At 57.2% G+C, this 19,956-nt stretch overlaps 1 protein-coding gene across 7 annotated transcripts in view; it reads left to right on the forward strand.

Annotated features, from left to right (window-relative positions):
* The window catches only part of SLC38A12 (solute carrier family 38 member 12), a 52,900-nt gene that overhangs the window by 8,525 nt on the left and 24,419 nt on the right, over positions 1-19,956 (forward strand). For 3 of the 7 annotated variants that reach the window (XM_081575164.1, XM_081575158.1, XM_081575159.1), the window contains 6 exons: positions 1,180-1,301; positions 3,894-3,975; positions 5,021-5,120; positions 5,819-5,896; positions 9,416-9,515; positions 9,985-10,093. In XM_081575164.1, coding sequence (XP_081431290.1) covers positions 1,180-1,301; positions 3,894-3,975; positions 5,021-5,120; positions 5,819-5,896; positions 9,416-9,515; positions 9,985-10,093 — 591 coding nt within the window. The remainder of the gene's footprint in view (positions 1-1,179; positions 1,302-3,893; positions 3,976-5,020; positions 5,121-5,818; positions 5,897-9,415; positions 9,516-9,984; positions 10,094-19,956) is intronic. The other 4 variants (XM_081575165.1, XM_081575160.1, XM_081575163.1 and 1 more) reach the window with 2 other exon arrangements.

The raw sequence follows: 19,956 nt of genomic DNA on the forward strand, positions 1-19,956 counted from the left end.
AGGATCAGAAAGGTTAGAACAGGGAAGATGTGGGGAGCTGGAAGGGCCGTGCGAGCTTTGAGGAGCCAGCCAACCCCATCAGTGAGGCCACGGCGGAGCCGGAGGCCTGGGGAGGGAGGGTGGGGGACTGGGCAAAACAGGGAGCACAAAGGCAGATGGGTGAGGATGGACAGGGTGTGGGAGCAGAGGCTTCCGGTCAAAGAAGAGAATTTCACGGTAGAGATCTTGAAAAAGGAATCATTGGAATTAGCTGAGCTGGAGTTGGTGTGAACTCAAGCTTCAAATCTGAAGTCAGTGACTCAGCAGTTCCACTGGGAGGTGGGGTGCCAGGGGTGACAGGAAGTTGGGAGTGGCTCCCAGTGAGTAGGGGGTTTCTTTGGGGATAATGAAATGGAATTAGATGGTGGTGCTGACTGCAGAACTTGTGAATATACTAAAAAGCTGTGTGCTTTAAACGGCTGAATTTTATGGCACGTGAATTATTATATCTCAATTTTTTTTTTTTTTTTTTTTTTTTTTAATTTTGGCCCTGCCACGAGGCTTGCAGGAGGATCTTAGTTCCCCAACCAGGGATTGAACCTGAGTCCCAGCAGGGGAAGCACCAAGTCCTAACCACTGGACCCCTGGGGAATTCCCTCTCAAATTTAAAAAAAGAGGGCGGGAAAAGGGAAACCAGCATGAATGTTGACGTCCCAAAGGGCAGTTGCATGGATGGGTGGGGAGGAGGACTGGGTCGCATGCTCAGTGGTCTTGGAAAAGTAGGATTTTTTGGAGGGTCAGCAGCGTGGGTTGGTCTGTGTGCCAGGTCACCCCAGACGTGTTGGCCCGTCCTCAGGAAACCTGCAAGTCAGGTTGAGCAGAGAGCTACCATCTAAGACGCAGCTCCGAATAATATGCACTGATGAGGTGATGGGGTGATGACGCGAAAAAGGAGGATAAAACTGAGCCCCAGAGACATTTTGAAAAGATGGATGGACCATGGTCTTTCGTCGCCCAGCATCCAGCTGCAGATCCTGCCTTCCTGGAACCCGGGAGGAGCTCTCCCTTCCTACATGCCCTCCGGGCTAAGGCCTCCTGGCCTCCACGGGTTTTGTTGTCACCAGGGTCACCCTTGGGAGCCGTTGGGGGTGGTGAGGCTCGTCAATTGCTGGGCTCAGATGTCGCCTCTCTCGGTTCCAGGTCGGACTGGTGTATATGTTCAACCTCATCGTGGGCACCGGTGCGCTCACCATGCCCAAGGCCTTTGCCACGGCCGGGTGGCTGGTCAGCCTGGTGCTGCTGGTATTCCTGGGCTTCATGAGGTAAGAGGCCATCCTGGAGTGGGGGTGCTGGAGGTGAAACTGGGGGAGCCTCCCCGGGGAGCCCGAGAAGACATCTGGTAACAGGTTCGCAGAGCAAGGAGAGGAGGCCCAAAGGTCTCGGGGGCTCATGCTGATGGAGTAGTTGCCCACCCCCGATCTCTGGAAAGTTAAGATCTCCAGGGACTTCCCTTGTGGTCCAGTGTGGTTAAGACTCTGAGATTCTACTGCAGGGGGCACAGGTTCCATCCCTGGTCAGGGAACGAAGATCCCACATACCCCGAGGCACAGCAAAGCATTAGTAGGAAAAAAAAAACAAGCGAAGACCTCCAGTTAGGCTCCCGGATGTCTCACGTGGGGCTCATGGGTTTCTTCCCTGGCTGGCTTTCCTCCTCTGTTGTGCCCATAATTTCTGAATGTGACCATCGACGTTCGTTCCCTGAGAAATTCCCACCCAGCCACAGAAGAGACTCCGACTAACGTTTCAGGTGATCCTGGCAGTCAGCTCGGAATTTAGAGTTTGTTTAAGATAGTTTCACCGAGCAGCGATAAGCAGGCAGGTGCAGTCATATCCAGGTGTTAACGTCACATGGCTTCGTGCCCAGCAGTGAGCAGGAGGCCCAGCCTTTGGGGCGCCCACACCTTGGGCAGGTGTGCGTGGTTCACCTGGCATGCGGCAGCTGGTGCTTCTGCAGGCAACTCCTCAGGGAACTCACAGGCAGGTGCCCCAGGCTAGAGAGGGATTCTGTTCTTGTTTAGTGACTAAACAAGAAGTCACTTGTTTAGTTGCTCTTTTGCAACCCCATGGGCTGTAGCCCGCCAGGCTTCCCTGTCCGTGGAATTTTCCAGACAAGAATACTGGAGGAGCTTCCCATTTCCTCCTCCAGGACATCTTCCTGACCCAGGGATTGAATCCACATCTCCTGCGTTGGCAGGTGGATTCTTTACCACTGAGCCACCTGGGAAGCCCCACAGAATTTAGTAGTTGAAGTCAACTAAGACCTAGAGGAGGCTGCACAGGGTGGGAAAAAGTCCCTGTTTTTCCCCTTCCTTCCCGTGTTTTCCTCTGGGGGGGTGTATCTAGCCTCAAGTTACCATGGGCTCATTACATCCTGCACGCTCTGTGGCTGGGAGCCCTAGATGTCCTTGTCCTCCTGTGACTACGCCATCCCCTTCAAAGGACCTTCAGTGCAGGCAGCCACCTGAAAGGGAAGTGGTTACTGGGGCCCCCCCAGGCAGGGGCCCCCACCCCCCACTCAACCCATTATATTCCAGCATGATCAATGAGCTGGCTTCATGCAACCTGGAGAGCCTCTTTATGCCTTAATTAAGATGGATTTTAGTTTTACTTCCCCAAAGAAGAGGCAATGGAAAGCCCTTAAAATGGTCACTTAGGCAAGATAATGAGAAACCTTTCTAGGAGGAGCTGCCGTGGCTGGAGTTTCAGGGCTGGCTGCCCCACCCCCACTGAGTGTGGGTTAATTCCTGGGCGCTCCCCTCAACCCGGGGCCCCTGTCCCCACCCCCTGACTGCCAGCCTGCAACAGGTGACAGCGCTGGAGGTGAGCCGGGGGGGCCTGCGGCAAGCCTGCCCGCCCAGCGGCTTCAAGAAAGAGGGAGGTGAATGTTCCTGAATGTTCCACCGGCTCCGTTTCGGCAGGGACAGGGTCCCTCAGGTTTCAGCAGCAGGAACCCGGCCCTGCCCCATAAGGGCCGCTCACAGAGCGTTCCTGCTGTCACCCCGCTCTCTCCGGCTTCCTTAAGAAAAGTAGATGATGCTCTTCATTCTAGTCCTACTTTGCACAAAGGTCTGATGCCACCTCCCAGGCTCCGTTTTGATTCAGGCCAGATTATTAGACTAATCTATTAATATGTTTTAACTTATTCATTAAATATATTGATTTATTGCATTCTTTATTCATTTATTGTAGTAGCTAACATTAAAATAACAATTATTTTAATATTAGCCAGATTATTAGGAAAGTAAAAGTACCCCTCCACCTCCTGACAAAGTAAGAAGGAGAGGGCGATTCCAAAGCCAAGCATCCTTTTCAGTTATCCACACCCGTGCTCTGTTCATCAGCATGTGTAACTGGGGGTTGACCGCTTGCCCAACAAGGAGAAGTGAGAGCTGCCTGCTGCCCTTCCCAGAAGCTCCGGGCAGCCCCCTTGTGGACCAGCCTCCTGCTTCCAGGGTAGAGCCTCACCTGGTGTCTGCTTGCCCCCCATCTCTCCCACCTCTGCCCCCAACAGGCCCCTCCTGGGGTGCTGTACCACCTTGCCCCCGAGTCACCTCTCCCCCAAGGTCACACTCTCTCCTTCCCATCAGCTTAATTCACACCCTGGTCTCCTGTGTACTGAGAATGTATTCTAAATATAAACAGATATCAGGGCGAGCGTGCGAGGCGCTGTGGAGGCACACATGCTTTCTTACAGGGTCAGACCCATCCTGGGACTTGCGGTTCCTTCCTCAGCAGAGAATGCTTTGGGCTGGCTGGTTGGTCGGGTCTGGTTGTCAATGGCTTTTGCTTTTATTCTGTACCTCCTCCAACCTCCTCCCTGCCTTTGGCGATTAACCCGTGGGCTTTCCCTGCAGCTTCATGACAACTACCTTTGTGGTGGAGGCCATGGGGGCAGCCAACGCTCAGCTCCGCTGGAAGAGGCTGGAAACCCGCCAGGTGTGTGGGCCACCCTGGGCTCCAGCTGCCGTGTGCAGAGAGCTGGCCAGTCCTCCCCCACTCCCCCCTCCTGACCGTGGGCAGCTCTGGGACCCGGAAAAGTTAAGGAAAGTTACTCACTCAGTTGTGTCTGACTCTGCGACCCCATGGACTGTAGCCCACCAGGCTCCTCTGTCCATGCAATTCTCCAGGCAGGAATACTGGAGTTGGTTGTCATTCCCTTCTCCAGAACCTGGACCCACTCTGGACCCTAGCCCAGAGCTGAAGTTTGCAGCCATGTCACCTTCCAGAATATGCACAGCCTCTGCTGTTGCTCCCTCCTCCCCCAGTGCTCTCCGATCATCCCCTCCTTGCTCCCTCCTCCCCCACTGCTCCCTGAGCATCCCCTCCTTGCTCCCTCCTCCCACAGTGCTCCCTGAGCATCCCCTCCTTGCTCCCTCCTCCCCCAATGCTCCCTGAGCAGCCCCTCCTTGCTCCCTCCTCCCCCAGTGCTCCCTGAGCATCCCCTCCTTGCTCCCTCCTCTCCCAGTGCTCCCTGAGCATCCCCTCCTTGCTCCCTCCTCCCCAGTGCTCCCTGAGCATCCCCTCCTTGCTCCCTCCTCTCCCAGTGCTCCCTGAGCATCCCCTCCTTGCTCCCTCCTCCCCCAGTGCTCCCTGAGCATCCCCTCCTTGCTCCCTCCTCCCCAGTGCTCCCTGAGCATCCCCTCCTTGCTCCCTCCTCCCCCAGTGCTCTCCGAGCATCCCCTCCTTGCTCCCTCCTCCCGCAGTGCTCCCTGAGCATCCCCTCCTTGCTCCCTCCTCCCCCAGTGCTCCCTGAGCAGCCCCTCCTTGCTCCCTCCTCCCTCCGACCTGGGAACCTTCATCCCAGGACCCATGCTGCACCTCCCCTCTGAGCGCCTCTGACCCTCTGATGTGACAGCCCGGAAGTATGGAAAGCTCCCTGCTCAGATACCTTCTAGAAAGAGAGAAAGCAAGCAGGCTTTCCCTTGGGTGTCCCCTTTTTCTTTCCTGTCTTCCTCACCCTCCGCATCCCGCCCCCTCCCAGGAGGAGGAAGACGACAATGACTCCTCCTCGGCCTCCGACAGTGATGTTCTCGCCCAGGACAGCTACGAGCGGGCGGAGAAACGGCCCATCCTGTCTGTGCGTAAGTCTTGGGGTTCCAGGCCGGGCCGCGCTTCCCTCTGGTCCATGGGGTTCCCCTTCCTCATGGAGAGGGCTCAGGATGGGGGCGGGGGTTCTCCCTGCAGAGACCCTCTGAGAGTACTTCCCACCTGAGGGCTGATCCTGGGAAGGCAACAGGGATCATACAGCAGAGCGGCAGTCCTGGAGCCCCGGGCCAGCTGTTGTCTGCGGCGTGGGGAGGGCCCTGGACCTCGGCCCCTGGAAGCCCGAGTCAGTGTCGGGTCTCTGACTTCCCTCCTCCTTCCTGACCCACCGGACAGACACACACCCAGAGCCCAGCTGAGCTGGGGAGGCACCCCCGCCTTCCCTCTCACCCCACAGTGAGCATCCCTGGATCCCTTTCCATAGACATTTTCTCTTTTCCTTTATTTATTTATTTTTTTGGCTGCACTTCAAGGCATGTGGGATCTTCGTTGCCTGACCGGGGATCAAACCCATGACCCCTGCGATGGAAGCTCAGAGTCCTGACCACCAGGGAGCCTCCTCTATGGCTGTTTTTAAAAATGTTTCAAGCAGGAAACACGAGGAAAAGTTTTCTTAAGCGTCTGAGCCCCTTGGGATTTCATTATTCTGGAGGATTCAGTGAGCCCAGCACCCCCCCTAGGAACTTGTCCTCGTGGGGGAAAAAAAAAACACCCCCCTTTCCTCTTGGCTCCACAGAGAGACGCGGATCGAACCTTTTCGAGATCACAGACCGGGTGGAGATGGGCCAGATGGCCTCCATGTTCTTCAATAAAGGTGGGGGTGCTTTCTCCGCGTGGGGAGTGGGCGGGGGAAGCTGGTGCCTTCCTGCAGGCCGGGGCACCCGGGGCGGGGGTCCCACCTCGCCTGGGGACAGGGCACGGGAGAGGGAGGAGCAGATTCTTGCCTGAGCAGCCACCTTGCTGGGATGCCCGAACCCCTTCAGGGTGTTCTCTGGGTTCCCTCCCTGTTCAGTGCATTGGGAATAAAGAAGCAGCTAGTGGTAAGGGATCCGCCTGCCAATGCAGGAGACATGGGTTCAATCCCTGGGTCAGGAAGATCCCTCAGAGAAGAAAATGACAACCTACTCCAGTATCCTTGCCTGGAGAATCCCATGGACAGAGGAGCCTGGTGGGCTACAGTCCATGGGGGTCACAAAACAGTCAGACACTAAAAGACAACAACTTAGCAACTATGGGGGCTTCCCTTGTGGCTCAGCTGGTAAAGAATCCGCCTGCAATACAGGAGACCTGGGTTCGATCCCTGGGTTGGGAAGAGCCCCTGGAGAAGGGAAAGGCTACCCACTCCAGTATTCTGGCCTGGAGAATTCCACGGACTGTATAGTGCATGGGGTCACAAAGAGTCAGACACGACTGAACTACTTTCACTTTCGCTACCAACTATGGCTCATAGAGGTTGAGTCCCAAACAGCTTTCCAGTGGAGGCGGCCGGTGGTTCTGTGCCTCTTTCTTGATTGCTTCTGCCTTGTGTCTTTTCTTCTGGACTGTTGTGTCCAGGACAGTAGGGTGGTGTGTGGGTGTGTGGCCAGCAGAGGGCGCCAGGAGCCCATGCTCTGGCCGCCGTCTGGACTCTGCAGGGCTGATGGTGACCTCCCAGCGCACTCCACCTGCTGCCCGGTGGCATCGCAAGGACAGCGGCCAGCTCAGATGCTGCCGTCCATGTCGGTTGTTCCGGCAACAACATCTTAGGCCTCCATCCCAAATCTTGTTCTTCTGGGAGATGATCTGTTAAAGGCTTTAGTTTTTGTAATGCCCGAACCTTCACAGAGAGTCAGACACATCTCAGGAAATGCTTGACCTTGCAGTTACCTTGGGAGATTTTTCTGCCCCTTCGTCCAAGCCCCCTGTTTGCAGAGGGGAGCGTCTCCACTGGGTCTTTCCAGTCTTGAATGTGGCTGCGCTGAGCTGGAGCCGAGGCGGGGACTGTGGAAACTAGAATCTTCTTGGCTGTTTCTTAGGACACCAAGCATCCACTTATCACCATGGTGGGATGCGACAGGAGATGGTGATCGAGGTCACCCCAGAGCCTGCCTCTGCCCTCCCCACCGGACCAGCCTCAGCGAGAACTCTCAGAACTCATCAGAACGAGATTGGCTGTGTCTGGGTCCTCTGTGCTCTTCTTCCGTCCTGTTTGTGTCTCTCCCCGTCTCATTATAAGAGACTGCCGCTGCACAGCCTCCTGGCAAATGCAAGCTTCTGAAACAATGCACATCGAAGCGAGAACATACACCTCTTAAACCTCCTTCCTAATGTTCATGTTTTACAGTCCGCTCTGATTTCTTTAAGAATTCTAGGAACTTTCAGTTTCAGGTTTTTTTATATTGTCTATGTATGCCCCGCAGTCTAGGCTTCTAGGTTCCCCAAAACTGATAGAAAATAAATATATTCGTTTAAGAGCAGCTCAGACCTAGAGGACACTCTCCCCTCGTCTGCTCCAGGGTTTCTCAAGCTCGGCCCTTTGCCGTGTGGCTGGACCCTTCTTCACTGTGCGGCCTGCCCTGCGTGTTGCAGGATGTTGAGTAGCACCCTTGACTTGTCCCCACTAGTGGTCAATAGCACTTGCCCAGTCCTGACAATCAAAAATGTCCTCAGACTTTGCCAGATGTCCTCAGCAGGAGGTGGGGGGCACAGTCAGTACCCCCCCCCAACTGGAACCACTGCTCAAGTCAATCCTAATTCACCCATCATCCCTGTTACCTCTGGAAGGGCTGCCTCCCTCCACACAAGGCTTCCTGGGGGTCCAGACTCAGTCCCGTCATTAGAAATGCCAGGCCTGGTCACTGCTGTCCTCAAGGAAGTGCATTGATCCTCCCACTTTGTGTCTCGTAATGAAATTTATTGATCAGGGAGGGCCAGTGTCAGTTTATAAACAGCTGACACGAGGGCACTGCGGGCAGAGGAGAGGCTGGGAGTGGGGAGGGGCGGTGACTCCCCGCAGGAGTTGAGGGGGAGGCGGACTCAGCGCCCGGGGGTGAGCGGCGGTGACCCCCCAGGGGCCGCCAAGCTTGGCCATCGGCACTCTCTGAAGCCCTCCGGGGTTCTTCCAAGAACAATGTCTTCTGAGTCTTTTCCCCCTAGACTCCTAGGAGCAGAGCCAATCTCAGACGGCCCAGGAGGAACCTGTCCCTGGCTTTCTCCACCGCCCCTGGGGACCCAGCAACACCAGCAGCTTGAGATCAGTGACACCAAAAACAGGCCATCAGTTTGAACAGGAGTTTGAGGCTGGCTGTCTGGGGCCGTGACCCTGAGGTCGTGGGGCCCGGGTGCTTTTTTAAAGCACTTTTACACCTGGTCTTTACAGCAGGAATCACGTATGGAATTTAGAACGGGCTGAATCTTCTCACTGGACAGGATTAGAGATGGTCAGGGACTTGCCAGGGCCGGGAAACGAGGCTGATAGGATTAAGACCAGAGCTGAGCTCCAGGGTCCTAGTCTAGGCCCCTCCTTGGGGGAGAGGGACCAAGGTTGGCCTCTGCAGAGGGACCCTCCTTGTCAGCATCCTTCCCGTAGGTGATTCTGGTAAGAAGGAAAGTGAGCCACTCCCCACCCCGAACACACCAGACCAGCCTCGCCCTTGGGTGCTTGGTGATGGGCCACATTCAGAATGAGGCACTCAGTTTTTGGAAATCCAGGGCTTTTTACCCTCTTGTTTTCAGCTTCCAGCCTTCCCTGGTGGCTCAGCTGGTAAAGAATCCGCCTACAATGTGGGAGACCTGGGTTCAATCCCTGGGTACCCACTCCAGTATTCTGGCCTGGAAAATTCCATGGACTGAATAGTCCATGGGATCACAAAGAGTCGGACACGACTGGGTGACTTTCAGCTTCCAGAGCTGGGCCGCTCCCTGGGATCTTCTTGCTTTTCAGTCCCCCAGCCTTCTGTTTTGGAGCCCTGCGTGTGGCTACAAAGGAGCCCTGGCCCAGGCCAGCCCTGGGGTTCAGGCCCCTGGCGCGGGCCATCCCCCCTCCTCCCCGCCCGCCCTTGCCGGGCAGCCTATCCTGAGCGCAGGCGCCTCCAGGTCCTCTGCGGCCCGTCCGTGCCCCACGCTCACTCTGCAGCCGCTCTGGGTTCAGAACCTCTCTGATCCAGCCTGGCCCAGCCCCCCCTCAGGTGACAGTCACGAGCAGACGCGTCTCCCACCAGCATCACCGTGTAGGCAGCTGGAGTGAGAGAGGGGACTTGGGGGAGGCCTTCCCCACTCCGCTCGGAGAGCGAGATGCCGCCGCCGTGAGAAAGCAGGCAGGCGGCTCCCTGACCGACGGCTCTGTTGCTTCCAGTGGGGGTCAACCTGTTCTACTTCTGCATCATCGTCTACCTGTACGGGGACCTGGCCATCTACGCCGCGGCCGTGCCCTTCTCCCTCATGCAGGTGACCTGGTGAGTGTCCCCACCCGCGCCCGCACCGGCTGCAGCCAAACGGGCTCCCTTGGGCGGTCGGGACGGTGTTTTCTTGGGGCAGAAGCCCAGCACTGAGCGACTCCATCAGCATCCCCAGCAGCTCAGTGTCCGAGGCCCTTTTCTGCGCATGCCACGGCCAGCCGTGCATCCTGGCCTGCAGACACACGTTCCTCACCACTGTCCCTTCCCTGCCCCGTTGGGAAGGGGACCTGGGTTCCCACCAGGGGCTCCCGAGTGGCCGAGAAATGGTGCAGCGGGCTTAGAGGACGGTGCCTGCCCCCAGAGACGGGAAAGCCTGCAGAGTCAGATCATGGGACCCGAAGCCACAGTTGGTGGGGGCAGGGGGGTGCGTGGAGGTTGGGCGACTGCCCGAGATTGACAAAAGCAGGTTCTGTCGGCTTCCAGCCAAGCAGGGAGGCCCACACCGAGCCACTGCTCTCTTCATCAGCAGCGCCCTAGTTAACGACTCGTGCGGCGTGGAGGCCGACACCAAGTACAACGACACGGACCCGTGCTGGGGGCCCCTGCGCCGCATGGACGCCTACCGCATCTACCTGGTGAGTGGCCGGCGGGGGACCCGGGCCTGTGAGTCGCCTTCACTCTCAGCTGGAGCTTTCCCCAGAGAGGAGCATCGACACAGCTCCACACCCTGGCTAGTTCTGGGGCTCTTGGTCCTGGTAGGAAGGTGGATCGTGTCATTACAGCGCCAGTCTCAGGGTGTCCAGGCCACCAGGCCTCTGTCATGTGTGGTTTGGAGTTGGCATTCAGGTCGCTGCCAGCTCCAGGGCGACAAACTCCCATAAACTCAGCTCAGGGCTTCAGGGCACGCTTAGCAAAGCCCCGTTAAGAGGCCAGGGCTGGTTTTCTGGAAGCTTTTCCTGTTTTGACCTTCCACCCGCCCAACCCACAAGCGCATGAGTGGTTCCAGGGGTTCCTGGCTGGGTGGGTGGGACTGAGCTGTCTCACAGAGACCCTGATTACAGGCAGCTCCCCACACAAGGAGGGATCAGCCCAGCTCGCTCTCCGTCTCCCCTCCTCTTTATAGACAAGGGAAGATGAATCTCCAGGCTCAGTCTTGATTGCTTTGTGCGGTTGCGGAGAGGTTGTGGGTTGGAGGGGGTATTTGGAGCTGAATGACACGCCCCATGAGTCTCTGGTAATAAACCAGAGGCGGGTGTCTGTCTCTGCCTGGTTTGCAGGCAGGACTCAGAAACGGTTCCCTCTCGTGTGCACAGCGTCTGTTAAGACTCTCCCGTTCCTCTTGGTGCTCCTCAGCCCTGACACAGATTTAGGGGCATTATGTGACACACAGCTTGACACATGGCCGCCTAGCTGAGGGGGAGCGTGAGGCAGAGCCATGAGAGAGGCAGGGAACCGGCCCCTTAATTGTCCATCCTGCCAGCGGTTCCTGCAGCCCCACTGTGGCTATACTGTTCAGCTCTGAATTCAGTTAACCCCCAGGACTGGTTCCGCCCTCCTAGCCCCACCCTCTAGACCTGCCCCCAGGGGAGTCCTGTGGCCCAGCCCCGGGAGACACCCGTTCTCCTCTCTGTTTCTGAAACAGTCCGACGGTCAGCTCCAGCCAGGAGTCTGTCTTCTTGGAGGACTGTATCTCACCCGAGGTCCAGTAGGACTTGGGTGGCAGGTTTTCCCAGCGCCACTCCCCCACTGCCCCATTCCCTGGCCTTGGGGGCAGGCAGAGGGCTCCGCAGGGCCCCCAGAAGACTGGCTGCCTGTTAGCCTCTTAGCATCTCAACAAACCATGATTGATAGAATTAGCAAAAGCGTCGGTGAGTGTAAGGACCCATCTGGATCTCTGACCGACATAGCAGAAGGAGGAAGTTGAGGAAAGGGTCCGAGAGGCTCAGCGCAGACTGGGGGGCAGATCCAAGACTGAGGGTCAGCGGGGGAGCCCCTCGGGTGGGTCCTTCCCCGGTGGGGCTGCTGGAGGCTGTGCAGGGTCTGTCCAGCACATTCCCCCGCCCGTCCGCAAAACAGACGTGGGGCGCTGGGAGTGCCAGCTGCTGCCATGGGCCCGGTGAATTATTTAGCACCATTATTATTGCCTTATTAAATCGTTCCTCCTCTTAGCCCTGTAAACCCTCCACATGATGGAAGCCTCCCTCCCTGAATCTCAATAACTCTCTGGGCGAACAGAAGGAACCCTTCAGGAAAGCACACAGGCATTAATTACTGCCTTCATCTCCCAGATATTACACTTATAACTCACGAAGCTAATTGCCACCAGGCCCCCACAAGCCACACAACACAGGACGGGGGGTGAGGCCGAGCAGAACCAGAGCCCTTCCCCTGCGGGTTGTTGACATCTCAGGTTTTCAGTTTAGACAAGCTCTTCTGCGTGGTTTGGAGAAACTCCAAGCAGGCGGACTTCGGCACCGTCTCAGACGTTATTTTACAACTTCGCATGTGGCTCCCGGGGTCCCATTAGTGCGTTGGAAGCGGCCCAGTGACTGAAGGAGGGGGTCGGCCGCAGTGGGCTTCCTTCCTCAGCCCTGAGCGCTCTGTGCTAAGGGCGCCTTCCCTCCCAAGTCTGGCCTGAGGGGCTCACCCCTGTGTCCTTGCTCCATTGGGTGGGCCCTTAGGTCGTGGGAGACGAGGGGCATCCTTTTCTCTCGCCTCCCCCCCCCACCCCCAACCCACCACCACAGTCATTCATGTTTGGAAGATTGTCCCTCCAGGCTAGAGATTCCCACCACAGCTCTTTCTTTCCTTTCTTAAATATTTATTTATTTGGCTGCGCCTGGTCTTAGTTGCAGCATGTGGGTTCTTTTTAGTAACAGCATGTGAACTCTTAGCTGCGGCAGGTGGGATCTAGTTCCCTGACCAGGGATCGAACCCAGGCCACCTGCGTTGGAAGCGCGGAGTCTTAGCCACTGGACTGCCAGGGAAGGCCCCCCACCCACACCCCCATGGCAATGCTTTCTACCAGCTGTTTTGCTGCCACATTGGGCAAGGCAGCAGGTGGGTTTAAGGCCCCTTTCCCACTACAGACACAGTCAGTTCTTTGTCTACAGTAAACCGTGCACCTGCCCAGCCTGCCTATTTCAAAGGATCTCTGATAGCCACTTCTTGTCTTTTCCAGGCCAGTATATTCTGGCTTCTACTTTATGATTTAGCTTTTAGAAAGTCCTTGGAAATAGTCTCTTCTATGCCTCCCCGGGAATGCTGCTGAGATGGGCATGCAGGACGAGGACACTTAGGATATTAACTGCCTTCGGAGGCCAGCCCATGTGTAGCATCGTGAGTGCTGTTAAGAAGGGAGCTTCCTCTACCCGCAGCCACCAGTCACCTCCCCGAAGCCCTTGACCTTAACGAACGGAAAATTCCTCCTCCCCTCCCGCGGCCCGCGAGCTGCGTCCACATCCTGTGATTCCAGTGCAGCTGATCTGAGTCAGTTTCTCCGTCTCCTTCCTCCTTGGAGTAGCCACAGGGTGCTGTGAAGTTGGGGATGGTCTCTTTAGACACGTGTGCCCCCTGGGCGTCCCAGCAAGATGCCACAGCTGGGGCCAGCGGTGACCTGGGCCCCATCCGGAAGGCCCACACGAGTTAACATCCGGATTTGATCCTCAGATCCCCACCCCATCCCCATTCCCACCACCCCACCCCACCCCGCTCCTTTGAAGGATCAAATGGAAAAGTGTTGATGCCCCAGCATTTTCAAACCCGCAACCTTGCCTGCAGGCAGGGGAGCATCCTGGGATTCTTTCTGCTCAGCGTCTCAGATTTGGGCAGGAAACAAAGTCAGGATTTAGCATTTCATTCTCCTGCACGGTGAGGAGGAGTCAGGGGCCACCGGTGAATGGCAGAGTCATATGGAAATGAGTCCCGTCCAGGAATCAGACTGTCCTGAGCATCTTGGAAGCGGGACGTGTGTCGTTTTTCCCCTCGAGTCAAGGGCATTGCCCAGCTGTCTTGTCCTCGTTCCTGCGGTGCCGTCTAGCCTCAGTCGCACCCCACACCCCAGGCCCCATCAGCGTCACCTCCTCGAGAGTGTCAGAGGGCAGTCCTGGGGGGCAGTGGGACTCCCCAAGCACTGAGGGCTCCTCGCCGGCAGCAGGAGCGACCTCCACCACTCACAGGTGGATCGATGCCGCTGGGGCACTGGCCGCCCAGCAGGCCAGGCCGGGCAGAACCAGGCACGCAGATGGCAGAGCGGAGCTCATCCTGGCTGGAGACCCGGCCTCATACTTGTAGCATCAGGCAGAGGGCCCCTCGTGGGCCGCTTTGGAGCAGGACAAGATCACCCTGGCTTGCCTTGAACGCAGGAGCTGGGAGTTCCACCCCCAGGGCCCGGGTGACCCAGGAGGGAGGTGCGGCCACCCTCTGCCAGACAGAGGGGCCTCTCCCGCCGGACACCCCTTGAAGAAGCAGGGTGTGTGTTAGGGTCTGCAGGGGTTGGGTGGTTCTCCCTGCTGGACTCTTCTTCCTGAAGGAGCAGATCAGTCTGATTCGGGCTCACGTTAGTGCTGAAGGTCCTTCTGGGCCTTCTCCAGGACCCCTGGCAGGAGGCTGTGTTTTCTGATCCACCTTGTCTCAGTCTTACATGGCACCACTTGCCTCTACCACCGGCCACAATTAAAACAGCACGTAATCCCCTTTTTAAAACCTAGCAATCTCTTAGAACAGTAGCAGTGAAGGGAAAACATCCTTTTTGTTGGGGGTGGAAAACGGAGTGACGTCCCCGCCTGCAGCACCTGGCCAAGCCCTGCCGGGTCCTTCTTGCTGTGTGGTTCACGGGGGTGTAGCGTGTTACCAGTTATTTCCTCGTTTCCTGTCGGGCCCTCCCAGCCAGGCAGGAAGGTCCATGGCATCATCCCATTTCACAGTAGAGAAAACTGAGACTTGGAGACTGTGGCTTCCCCGGGGTCCCTGAGCTGAGGCAGAGATGAGGGCGCAGATACGAGGGGACCCGCTGGCCAGTCCTGGAGCCTAATGTTTGCAGAGGTCGGGGCGGGGCTGCCCAAGATGGGATCTGCTCAGTGATCTGTGTCGGCACGTCCCGCCGTCCACCTGATGGACGCGCCGTCCTCCTGCTGCCCCTCGCTCCTTGGTGGCCAGGAGGGCTTCTCCCGTTCACTCGAATAGCTGGAGCTCCGTGTGTCTGCCCAAGGACGTCTCCCCTCCCTGCCCCAGCCTCTCTCTCTCTTATTTCAGCACCAGCCATGGTGCCCTGGGGTTGTGGCATCTGCTAATAAGTGGGTCACCGCTGCCATCGCTTGCATATTTATTCTCACCGGTTCTGGGGCAGGAGGTGGCCTAGAGGCCTCCGGGACCAGGGAGGAGGGAAAGTCAGTGTGAGGCAACGAGTTTCAGCGGCAGCAGTGACTTCATGGGACCTGGGGACTCTCGGGGACCAACCCGGGAGGCCAGCCTGCGCCCCCAGAGCACAACTCCAACAGGAGACAGTGTGAGCGCTGTGCCTGGATTTGCACAGGGTAGGGGACCCGGAAGGAAGCAGGGGCCACAGAGACTGGAGGCATGGCCCCGGAGGACGAGCACCATGCTGGCAGGATGAGCCGTCTCCGTGGAGGAGTCAGGGGTTGGCTCCATCCACAAATCCAGAGCTGAGTCCTCAGCACAGTAAACAGCCCAATAGTCCCTTGTTTGGGGACATCACCCTATCTGAGTCCCATGGGTCGGGACTCAGCCCAGCACCAAACCAGAACAAGCTGGACGAGGTTCCTGGCCACCTGGGGCAGGGAGGGGGTTGCCGCTGGGGCCTCACAGGGTCTGGGACATCCAGGCGCCTCCCTTGTGGGATGGAGACTGTTTGGGGACCTACCTGGGCTACCAGGTTCGCCGTCTTCTTTGCCTTCCTTTTCCTCTCCCAGTGTCCGCGCCTCATCCCGTTCCGGAGGCTCCAGGAAGGCTGGTTGGTTTTGTTTTAATTTTCGTGGCTGCATCTGGTCTTTTGCCTCCTGCAGCGCGTGGACTCTCTAGTTGTGGCATGCGGGTTCAGTCACCCCAAGGCACATGGGGCCTTAGTTCTCCGACCAGGGGTCACGCCTGTGTCCCCCGCATTGCAGGGCGGTTTCTTAATCATCAGACCACCAGGGAAGTCCCAGAACTTTAAAGGATGACTGACTTTAAAGGATTAGCTTGTCTTCTTTTTCGGGGAAATCAATAATACAGGGACGGGCCTGCCTTTTTCTTCCTTGCTTTTCCTAGGGAGCTGCCACTCCAGCTCCTCCAGGGAGTGGGGGGAGTGGGGGGAGTGGCTGCTGGTGTTTTGTTGTGCTTTCCACCAACCCCCAGCCCCCGCCCTTCCTAAATGAAATTCAAATTACACTGTCACTCACTCCAACACTATGGCTTGTCTCTCAAGCTCCTGCCAGGGCACCCCCAGGGCCTGCAGCCCTCACCCCCCACTGGCGTCTGGGCGCAGCCTCCAGCCTGTGCCCAGTGCTGCCCAGCGTTGCTCTGGACCAGCCCTCACCTTTCCGAGGAGACCTGGGTAGCGCCCCCTCATTGGACCACAGTGACCCCCCCACCCCCTCGCTGGACCACAGTGACCCCCCCCACCCCCTCGCTGGACCACAGTGACCCCCCACCCCCTTGCTGGACCACAGTGACCCCCCCCACCCCCTCCCCGACCCCCAACGCCCTGGGTCGTTTGGCCCCAGCTTCCTCCAGTGCAGTGAGAAGCTGGTTGTTTTTGTTCTTAATGCGGCTCTCGGGGACATGGGTTCTGTCCGCTGGCGTTAAGCTCGCCATCCATCACGCCCCGCGTCCTGCCTCTGTGATGGCTGATGCCTGACCCGCCAGCTTAGAGGACGGAGCTGACTCCCCTGTGCCGCCTGCTCCAAGCTCCCAGTAAAAACACCAGGCAGTGGGAGTCGGGATCACAAGACAGTCCCCACGGCCCCTCCCCCAGCCTCAGAAGCTACTCCCCGGGTGAGCTGGGACCCTCTGCCCTTCCTTCCGTCCTGCTGGGCGAAGGGAGCTCGGTTCCAGCTCCCGAGACCCCTTCTGACAATGACAGCTTCAGTGTCTCTCTGACCCTGTTAGAATGTGCCCCTCTCTGTCACCTGGAAAGTAGTGCGTGCATCCTTATAAACAGGACTTGCCCTGGGCACCAGCTGCTTGTACCCTGGGCATGTGGGAAGCTGTCAGTTTGGCTTGTCTGGTGTCTCGTCCTTTCTCCCTGCCCCCCGGCTCCCCAGTCCCAGAGAAGAGCGCCGAGGGGGGAAGTTATCTGTGAGCCGCAGCCGGTCCCAGGCTCTGCCAGCAGACTTCTAAGAAGCCCCATCATATGAAAATCCCACCATATAAAAACAAACTCAAGGGGGGTAATTACTTGTTACAGAACAGTTTGTTATTTTACAGAAGGACTCACGACAGGTTTCTCTTGAGTTCTTGGTTTCCCTAATGTGTCTAAAACATTGTTCTGTGAAAATTAAGTATTTATAAATAGAACCTTTAGAAGCCCATCTCTTGGGTAAATTCTAGTATCCGCATGTTCGTGTGTAAAGTGTGGGAATCCAGAGCCGGGCTTGTATAGAAACAAGCCGATGTGGATTTGGCGTGGACATCAGACACAGACAGACAGACAGACAGACACACACAGCCCCAAGCCAGGAAAGCTTCATGGAGTATATTAAAAATATATCCATGGCCCATGCTCATGCACAGGCCAATTTGGTTGGGAAACTTCCAAATAGGTCTCCGTGGGGAGTGTTCATCCCCGCTGGGGACCTTCTGCACTGTGCTCTTCCTGGACCATTTTTATCCACACTTCATACTGATCTTGGACACACCCTGAGTGCCAGGCTTCTCTGTTTGTGCTCAACAAGATCAGAGGGTAAGAAAGCTGGTTCTCCTTGCTTCACGAGCGCCTCGGGCAGGTCCTTGGCCACTGACCCGTGTGTGTGTGTGTGTGTGTGTGTGTGTTTTCAGTTAGTCATCTCAAGAAGCTGCTCCAGGGCCTTCCCTGGTGGTCCAGCGGTTAAGACTCCAAGCTCCCAATGTAGGGGGCCAGGGTTCAATCCCTGGTCAGGGAACTGGATCCCACACGCATGCTGCAACTAAGAGTTCGCGTGTCACATTAAGACCCGGCACAGCCAAATTAATTCATTTTGAAAAAAAGAAGAAGCCGCTCCAGGAAATCTCCCAAAATGCTCCGGCTCTGGTCATCTCTATATCCCCTCTGCTCCGAAACCTCCCATTTCTGGGCAAAGAGATAAAAAAAAAAAAAAAAAGACTCTGTATTCTTTAAGGAAATGTCCCAGTTGTCAATTTCAGATCTCTACTCTCCCTTACTCTTTTTTTTTGGCTTCATTTCCCAAAAAGTCTGGGAAAGAACTGTGATCAAGGAAGCGTAGCAGCCTCTCAGGAGTTCTAAGAGTAATATGAGTTGTTCTTAAATACTTTGTGCTAACTAGGACCAGAGCTGTATATGCCAAACCGTGTTCCTCCTCCAGCTCTGCGTCTCTCCGATGCTTCAGGGCACAGATGAGTCCATAGTCCTTGCAACAACCCTGCTGAGTTGGGAGGCCGTGCCCCTCCCTGAGCGATGCTCACTCTGTTACAGGGTGTCTATTATAAGCAGAATCAGCTGTCTTTCTAAACAGTGCCCCAGGGCCCTGGCAGTAATGGTTTAATTAAATAAAGCACTCTTTCTAAAGTAATAACTGCACTCCTCCGTGTGGCTGGTGTCCCAGCCAGTGGTGCTGGCCCTGCAAACCGTGCAGGGACTGACAGTACCCAGCCCGCAGGCCGGCCCCAAGGAGAATGCAGGAGCCAAAGAACCCCAAAGGATGTGCAGGCAGCAGAGAGGTGCCCGGAACTCGGGCGTGATGAGACGGGGCTGAGCAGTTAGGGTGCAGATCAGTGATGACATCTGATTAATTAGCACATGGGCGGACTGTCTCATGGGTTAGCCGAGAGTAGGCACGAGCCAAGGCACGTTTTAGTGAGGCTCCCAGTGCCGAGAGGGGCACTGCAGAGGGCGTCGCCAAGCAGATGCTGCGTGAAGGCAGGACGGGTCACAGGGCACTGCAGGGCCTCTGAGTTGAGCTCCGGGAAGACCTTGCGGATTGAGATGCTCTCTGGAAACCTTGACGGGAGGAGGGAGGTGATCGGTGGGCCAGGTTGGGTGCTGATCATGGCTGGAAGCCTCACCGCCACCCCCCACTCCCGACTAAGTTGTAACATCTGAGCAGTTCTGGCAGGAAAACTGCTCACCGCCGTTCAGGAGGCTGCCCTCCACCCCAGGGACAGGCCACCGGCCTCTAGGAATGCTGCTCAGCCCTTCCTCTCCCCGGGTCAGGACACAAGTCTCATTCAACTGGGTCTCAGAGCTTGGTTCCAGGACCACTGGCACGTATGAAAAATATAGATTCCTAGACTTCCCTGGTGGTACAGTGGGTCAGAATCTGCCTGCCAAGCAGGGGACACGGGTTCGATCCCTGGTCCAGGAAGAGTCCACGTGCCGTGGAGCGGCTGAGCCCACGTGCCACAACTGCTGAGCCCAGGTGTGGCAACTACTGAAGCCGGGGCACCTAGAGCCCGTGATCCGAAAGAAAGAGTAGCCCCACTCACCGCAACTAGAGAAAGCCTGCAACGAAGGCCCAGCGCAACCAAAAATAAATAAAAATTATTATCGGTACTTTGCACCAGTTCCAAGGGTGACTCTGGGTCCTCTCTCCCTTGAGAAAGTCTGCTGGCCGAGGCCCTCTCGCAGCGGTACGTGGTCTTGCCAACACCCAGTCTCCCGGGGAGAGGCCTGCCCTGGTCTCCCTTGGATCTGCCTCCCGAGGTTCAGCCAGGGAGGCGGGGGTCAGGGCCCTCCCGAGCCTAGCCTCCCCCAGGAACGAACGGGCAGGCATCTCAGGCCTCCGGGCTGGCGTCACGAGTCACAGACTGAAGGTGACGCCCCCTCCGTGCACGGGCGTCAGTAATGGCAGCACGCAGGCTCAGTAGTTGCGGTGTGTGGGCTTAGCTGCCCCATGGCATGTAGATTCTTCCCAGACCAGGACGCCTCTTACAGACAGGGACATGGCAGCTCTCCTGCCCTCCTCAGGCCACTTTCATTCTCTGAGCGTCCCCAAGAAAGCGGGTCCTCCAGCAGTCTCCCTCTGCCACTGTGGCCAGCGGGTGGTGCTTCCTCCTGGAGCCACAGCGTGCCAGCCCCGTGGAGAGGCCCCTGGGCTCTGACTGTCCACCAGGGAGGAAGCCAGGGGTCTTCAGCGAGATTTCTCATACCCGACTCGACAGAGCTCCTTCATCAGCCAGCTCCCGTCCCCACCTCCAAGGTTACTGGGCACCCAGCAAAGAGTCCTGCCCCCTCCTGACTGTTTGGAGGTTGGCGGTCCACAGGGGAGGGGTGCAGCCAGCCGCCCGTGCTTGCCTGCTGCAGGGCTCCCGTGTCCAGGCACCCGAGTTCCTCCACTCTGCCCCC

The sequence above is a fragment of the Giraffa tippelskirchi genome, chromosome 3 (assembly GCF_054371585.1).
Source record: "Giraffa tippelskirchi isolate mGirTip1 chromosome 3, T2T-mGirTip1v1.2.pri, whole genome shotgun sequence".
Classification (NCBI taxonomy): domain Eukaryota; kingdom Metazoa; phylum Chordata; class Mammalia; order Artiodactyla; family Giraffidae; genus Giraffa; species Giraffa tippelskirchi.